Genomic DNA, 7,695 nt, shown 5'->3' with positions numbered 1-7,695 from the left:
AAGGCCGCGAGGACGAAAAACAATAGGGAATCTGGGAATGTACACACGGACCTCGTCCTGATATCGCGTGATTTGAAGGCACCTGGGACGATATATGAACAAATTGGCAAGCATCCGTAGGAGAGAGCACGCACTCCGAGGTTGGTAGTATTGGATGGGCTGGCCAGGGAGAGACGATGATCGTCTGTTCGTCTGTTGTTGTCCCGTGAGTCGTCAATCAGCGGACGTCTCGGAGGCGGCGGGAGGTCTGATGAGTTGTATTTGGGAGAGGAGGGCAAAAGCCGATGAGCAACAAAACAAATGGCCTGGGTGCGGCCTCGGCCACTCGGCCTGCCTCGGGTTATGATTTTCTGATTTTCTGATTTACGATTCTCCTGTCTGCTGCTCTTTCCCTTTCGTGGCGCCTCATGCTGTCCCCCATCGCGCCTTCCCGACACATGCCCTCCTAAGTCACTCACTCGCTCCTTCGCTCGCACGCTCCTTCGCTCGCACGCTCCTGCCCTCGAAGTGACTGATGCCACACACCTACACGGCAGGTGCGCCAACAACTACTATCTGCGGCTTGGACGCCCCCTCCTTTTGTTTCTTTATCCTTTCCTCTGCCCGGCCCATTCTCTATAAGAACCTCATTGTCTCCCCGGGCGAGCTGGTGATGATACGTCTTCGTTCTCTCCTCTCGTCTCACCACCATCCGCACGCGCATCTCTGCAGTCCTGCCTCAGAGTCGTACCACTTGGGTCTAACTGTGCCCAACCATCCACAACATCTTCTTCAATATAAAACTATCACCATCACATCATACTGATAGCACTCAAGCGCACTGCTCACTTCACGCTGCTCACTTCACGCTACTCCTTGCTCCTTGCACCACACACCACTCCACAATGGCCGTCATCCAGCTCCGCTCCAACGATGCGCTGAACATCAATCCGCCCGCCGGCGACGAGCACCTCTCGGTCCACGGGTCCGACTGGCTGTGGGCCGTCTTTGCCGTCTACCTGGCGTCGTTCCTCGCCGTCTTCGCCCTGTCTTTTGCGGCCCGCGCCGGTGAGCGCGTCTTCCACTACGTCTACAGCATCGGCCTGTTCGTCGGCGTCGTCACCTACTTCGCCATGGCCTCCGACCTGGGCTTCGTGGTCGTCCGGACGGTCAACCAGGAGAGCCGTGGCCTCTCCCGCCAGGTCTTCTTTGCCCACTACATCAACTGGGTCGTGGCCTTCCCCGCCGCCATCCTGTCGCTGGGCCTCGTGTCCGGCCTTCCCTGGGCCACCATTGTCTACCAGATCTTCCTCAGCTGGATCTGGGTCGTGGCCTACCTGGTCGGCGCCTTCACGACCTCCAACTACAAGTGGGGCTTCTATGCCTTTGGCACCTTTGCCTGGATCCTGCTCGCCGTCAGCCAGTGGCTGCTCGACGGCCGCCGCTCGGCCGTGCGCGTCGGCGTCGCCCGCGACTTCAACATGCTGTCGGGCTGGCTCAACCTGCTGTGGCTGCTCTACCCGCTTGCCTACGGCCTCAGCGACGGCGGCAACCGCATCGGCGTGACGCCGAGCTTCATCTGGTACGGCATCCTCGACGCGCTGCTGCTGCCCGTCCTGGCCTTTGCCACCCTCGTCCTGTCCCGCAACTGGGACTACAGCGGCCTCAACATTGCCTTTACCCAGTACGGCCGCGTACCCGTGGCCGGTGGCCACTTCCCGGAGAAGGAGCAGGCTGCCGCTGCTGCTCCCGCCACTGCCACTCCGGCCGGTGGTCCCGGTGTCGTTGCTCCGGAGCCCGCCGTGACTGCGTAAGAAGATGTACCGATGCATGTGTCTTGGCAAACCAATCTCATCGGGGTGTCTTGTCCCATGATGCGCCCTCAAGTGTACCCGATGCCGGACCCTGATTCTACACTGCACAAATTCAAAACGTCACGTCAGCCGGATGATGCCTGTGAGCTCCGTCAGTCCGCCACACTTGACAACCACTCTCTCCGATTTGCTTCGTCTTGATGATTTCGGATCTCGTCTCTTTTATTGTTAGCTTTTTTTTTGGATATACCCCAATTGTTGGTTTCACTCGTTCTGATGATCAGATATTTCGAGGCCCCAAGAAGTATGAAGCACACCGAGGGCCACCTCGTCCTGCTTCACTTCTGCCCTAACAACTCACAGCTTAAGCAGCTCGGCCTTGGCTTACACAACGTCGGTGCTAGTAATGTATAATGAGTGGCGGATGCACATGCAGATGACTATGTAATTTGAAATTTAGTTAAAAACATTCATTACCAGAAAGTGAAGCTCTCCCATGGCAAGCGGTCACGCCGTATAATTTGTCATAAGAGGACTCGGCGCTAGGTGCCAACGTCGTGTCTGTTGATGTGATCAATGCCAGGGCTGTAGAACGTACGGCGTTCCTTATATGGTCTCTGGCTTTCGTTGCGACGTTTTCGTAGCCTCGATACGCTTGTCGACTGGCTTGGAACTCTAATGCCGTTTTCTTCTCAGGATATGCCAGGTCGGACTCAACGCGGTACATCCTCAGCCTTCCTTGCAAGTGGCCACACCAGTACGAGTGCTTGTGCCTGCAGTAGCAGGAGTAGGTTGTTCGCGTGGCTTGAAAACCTCAAACCTCCCAGGGTCTGAAAACGTCGTGGAAAATACAACAAAGTAAACAAACACTCTGTGTTCTACAGCAACATTGAGAGGACCGTAAAATCGTCGTCCCAGGGCAGATACCCATACACCCCACCACCCATCTGGAGCCCGGTCGTCGAATGCACGGCCGAGGGATGCCGGTGGGCTTGGACCCCTGAAGCTGTGACCAGACGAAAGGCGAGACGCCCGGCTAATGATAGGCTGCACCTAGATCGTTTCCTTTTGTTTCATTTCGAACGTCCCATTCACTTGTGGAAACGCCACGGTTTCGATCGGGGCGCTTGGATAAAAGGTGACAGCTCAAGCTTGGGCTGTCACGGCACTTTCAAGCAGCTTTTCAGGATGTGCGTCTTCCCACATCAACAGCCAGAAAAGCGACACACCGGGCTGGGTCGTGTTGCAAAGTCCGGTAGGATCGACATCGTCGTGGTGACGGATACGTCGTCCGTTCTCTTCGGCTCCAGGAGCAAAAGATAAAGCTAAAGTTAGTAGAGACATTTCAACGCGGTCTCTGCTTGGATCTTTATTAATTGCGGTCTCTAACAGTCTCATCTCCTTTGAACGAAAATATGCGTCCGGCCCCAGCTTCTCTGTCTTTTTGTCCTCTCCTCCGGGTCATCAAACACACACGTGGATGATATCCAACACTGCCCTTTTTGTTTTTCTTCTCCGGCAACCGCTATTCGATACCACCCCAGCTCTACCAAACCAAAGAGGTGTCTCCGGCAATGTCACCTTACACCAACCTCACTTCCATACCGAGGATTATGTCCGTCAGACACATCATTTTTTTGTCATGTTTGGGGCCAGACCAGTCTTTCATCGTAGTTTGGCCTCCTTTTTGTTTTACATTTTCTTTTGATACCCCGGTTAAAAAAGAAATACCCTGGAAACAGACGAATACTGGGCTGGCAAAGGCCAAACAGACCTGCAAACCAGTTGACCTTTTTGGGGTACCACATGCATCTTCACAATCTGCCGAAATGCTTTGACGGGACACTTTTTTTTTCTCGAAAACTTAATTTATGTGCTGTGGGATAATACCTACAAAGATGGAGAGGAATAGAGCGCGAGGACCAGGGGCCTGGTTGTGGCCGTGTTCCTTTCTCCTCTCACTTTATCGGGCATTGGAGAGACAGCAAATAAATGAATTGCTCTATGTAACCCCGGGCGTGCGACGGAGAAAGCCCACAGAGTATAAGGCATAAGGGTGCGTCGGTGGCTTGAGGGGGGGGGGGGGGGGCGAAAAATGGGTGGCGGGACGCAATATTCATCAGCGAAGAAGGATAGAGTGTGTCACCACACCCATCACTTCACACACGGCAGGAAAACAGGCCAGGCCTCCCTCGAGCCTGGTCGAACGTCCACAGGATGTAGGGCCCCAAAATGCACTTTAGGCAGAGCTTGCCGTACGAGGTGTAAGACGAGAGTGATAAATAAAAGGGACAGAGACTGGAATATTTGTCAGCCGTGTGAAAGATTCGATGTCGCTTTGGGGCGTGTGATTTGGTGGACGGATTCGCAGTTTTTGTTGGGTTTTTTCTCGGGACCGGAAACATCGCCGAGAGGATCCAAGATCCAGAATCCAAAACTCCAAAACGCCACACCCGCTCACCCACCGGTTGTTTGCCCGTCCGCGTCCTGTCAAGCCCCTGTTGTGTGCCCAAAGGACGGGATACATTGCTCGACATAGAGTGCATTCCCGTTTTTTTGTGTTATGTCCTCGCGATGCGGTTGATGGAGAAAATCCATCCCGATCCGTGGCCAGAAAGAAGAGAAACCAGGGGCAGGGGACAGGGACACGGCAAAACTGGGTAAAAATAAATAAGCCGAGCAAGTAAGAAGGGCGTAGATGGAAAGGTGACGTGAGTTTGACGGGACATGAGAAAGTAAAATTGGCGTGCAGCAGATAACTTTATAAAGGTGCATTGGTTGTTGTTCTTCTTTTTTTTTAATGTAATATTTATTCCTACATAGTTATGTGCTCCAAAAAGTACATCGATATCGTGGAAAAAAAGAAAATAATAAATAGAAATCAAACAACAATGTAAATAACAGAAAATCAGGAAAATGAAAAACTAGCCTCTCCTCACCTCTCTCCACCGTCTCAAATTGACAAAACTGCAATGCAACCCATTACTATACCTTCATGTATAGCTTCATGCATATATCCGACCGGGCACTGGGACTTGGGATATTCTTATAGCAATTGGAAATAAGCACGCTCGCATGTAACAGGCAATGCGAGGTGTGTGAGTATATCAAACAGCCATTCTCGACGAGGTATTGCCGTCTACAGTCACATGACGAGGCAATCTCAACAAGACGTGTCCCGATGGAACTCGTATGGTTCTTATGGCTAACGATGGCAGGCCAGAAATGTATCTTTTCATGGGCACATAATTTTATTCTGCCGGCAACCGCGCTCGGCAGGTCGATTCCGAGAATATAGTCGCTGGATGCGGGACGCACGTCAACGTCAGGATGAAAGAAAGGGGAACTAGACGTCTCTGAGTCCCAAAAGACGGAGCCACGGGATTTCTGTCTCGAGAAGCACTGGGAAAGCAGCCAGGCTAAATAAAAAAAAAATAAAAAATAAAAATAAAATGAAATTACAAAACATCAAACAATCACACAGGTGAGGCGTATAATCACAATTCTGGTATGTGACGAGAACATGGATGCCCACGTGCTATTGGTCTCCTAGTCACGACGATGAGTACGAAGACGTGAACTGAGGGAGACACAGAAAGGAAGTGACGGTTGGAGATTGCCCAGAGCGTTCCAGAAGACGGCAAGGTTGCAGGTCTGCCACATGGGAGAAAGGTAAATAAGACTAAAAGGCGGACGGGAGAGGGATGTGAAGCGTGTCGAGCAGGCATGCGAGACGCGGGATGGACAGAAGGGGTGTGTATAATTTTGTATAATTTTGCGTCGAGATCCAACAAGAGCACGGCATATGGGCGACGGGCGCACTTGCAAGACGGGAAGAAGATGAGAAAATAGATTGCTAGCCATCCTTCGGGTTGAATCGTGGCGTGTTCGGTCCCAGAAAGTCTCAACCAAACGGGACAAGAGTTTGGAGGGTCGATGTGCGGGTAGATGTGAGAGTTGCGCATATGATTACGGGGAGAGCATGGAAAGGATTCGAAGCACACGAGCGGAAGAGAATCAGCAGTGTATAGAGCAACGGGAATAAAACCAGCGTCTGTGAAGGTGAAGCGACGTTGATGAACGAAAGCTTGGTGAGTTGGTGGCCACGTCCTTTCATAAGGCTCTCATGAATTCGCATTTTTTCATCGCTCTGAGTATATTGATATATTGCAACAACTCTAACAGGCACCTTATGATGCAGTTACTGTCTTTGACTTCCTTGTCGCCCAACATGTCTTGTTTTGGTGACGGCCTCGGTGGTGTTAGAGCCATGATTCGAAATGCCGACTGCCCACCGTGCACAACGCATTGAAGTGCATAAACACGTAAAAGCGTGCCGATACCGACCAAGACCGACATGATGCATAGGCTGTGTACCAGGACGTAGTGATGGGACCGTCGTGCGCCCTAGAACCAGGACATGTTATACGAAGGAAGGGCCTCAGGCCGTCCTCAGACCGTTCTCACGCCACCAGGTTCCAGAAAATGAGACAACTGACTGATTTTTGTATTGAGAGCCACCATCTCTGGAACGGATACCGCCCTGTCAGTCTGCAGCTGGTGGCTTGTTGCAAAGGGCTGGAATCGAGAACCGGCTACGCGGAGTTGACATCCGTCGAGAGTCTCACACTTTTCGTCGGATGTGATATTTTGTCGTGTTGGATCTGGGTGGGGACTTCTAGTACTCCTCTCTTCTCTGTACGACATACGAGTAAGCTTGTTCTGCAAAGGTAACATGGGGGCCAAAAGGTGGCAGATCAACGACTTTTTTACTTCAGGGGAGCCACAAGAGCCGCGCGACTTCCAACAAGTGTACCGCTGAGTCGTGATAGGGGAAGTAAATCAAGACAGGCCACGAAGCAAGGCAGCGCACGTCGTACGAGCCAAGAGAAGCGGCCGTTTCTTAACTTTTTTCTTTTCTTTTTTTCCGCTCGGAAAATGGAAACGAACCAGGCCTACGTGGAGGCATTCAGAGGGGTAAGTGGAAGAAGACAACGAAAAGAAGAAGAAAAGGGTGGACTCGACCGAGTTGACGCAGGTGGGAAGTGGATGAAAGCACAACAGTATGCGGAGTACGACATACAAAAGCAGCAAATTCACACAGATATAAATTGTTGCACTTGCTGTACTTCGTACGGAATACTTTGTTGGCAGTATCGTGGGTCGCCTTTCAGCCCCCACAGGTGCGCAGATTAATGTCTCAAACGGTCGAGCAGCTGCAAGGGAGTGCGTCCGCATGTCCTAGAGGAGACATCATGACATGCAAAGGGCACGGACTGTTTGACGGGCAAAGCAAAAGCAGAAGGAGAATAAAGAGAGGAAAACAGAAAAAAAAAATATGGAGAAAAGTGACGAAACAAGGTTAGCAAGTCGACTCGGCTCAACACTGCGGCCTTTGTCTTCAGTCGAGTTCTTCCAGACCCGAATGTGTATGCTCCTGACATGCGACTCTCTTGGCCGTGTCTTTAAAAGTAGAGAAACCGATGGAAAGGCGACAACATGATCGATGCACGCCGTACATGCACGGCGTACAAGCCGCCCGGACGGAGCGTTTATGCTTTCCGGCCCGGTCAAAGGACCAGAAAGCCATGAAGGATTTTGAGTAGACCCTGAGAGGCTACAGGGAGGGGACAAGGAAACAGATGTCTCCCCTTGCAGAAACGCGGTTGTTCTCCCTTTTCACGTCATCTGTTGACTTTTAAGGTCTTGTCCAAGGCCGTCCCGGGCCGCATCAAAACATTTGGTCTTCCTTGGAGAGAGCAACAGATGGCAACCTTCTCCCACCGTTGTAGTCCCGCACATGTAGACTGAATAAAGCCAATTTGACCTGTCAGTTTTGCTGAGTGGAAAACGTACGAGGACGAACGACCGTTGAACGAGAGCCTCACCGAGAGACCGAAGG

At 51.8% G+C, this 7,695-nt stretch overlaps 1 protein-coding gene across 1 annotated transcript; it reads left to right on the top strand.

Moving 5' to 3' along the window:
* Nucleotides 1-884: 884 nt before the first annotated feature.
* Nucleotides 885-1,793, top strand: SPBR_01941 (uncharacterized protein; the record flags this gene model as incomplete). The annotated part of the gene is made up of 1 exon (XM_040760251.1): nt 885-1,793. The coding sequence occupies one exon, from the start codon at nt 885-887 to the stop codon at nt 1,791-1,793; it is 909 nt and encodes a 302-aa protein (XP_040619591.1).
* Between the last annotated feature and the right edge of the window lie 5,902 nt (nt 1,794-7,695).

Source organism: Sporothrix brasiliensis (assembly GCF_000820605.1).
Source record: "Sporothrix brasiliensis 5110 chromosome Unknown Cont18, whole genome shotgun sequence".
In the NCBI taxonomy this organism is placed as follows: Eukaryota; Fungi; Ascomycota; class Sordariomycetes; order Ophiostomatales; family Ophiostomataceae; genus Sporothrix; species Sporothrix brasiliensis.
Note: the sequence above shows the minus strand (reverse complement) of the source record. Positions and strands in the feature narration are given on the sequence as shown.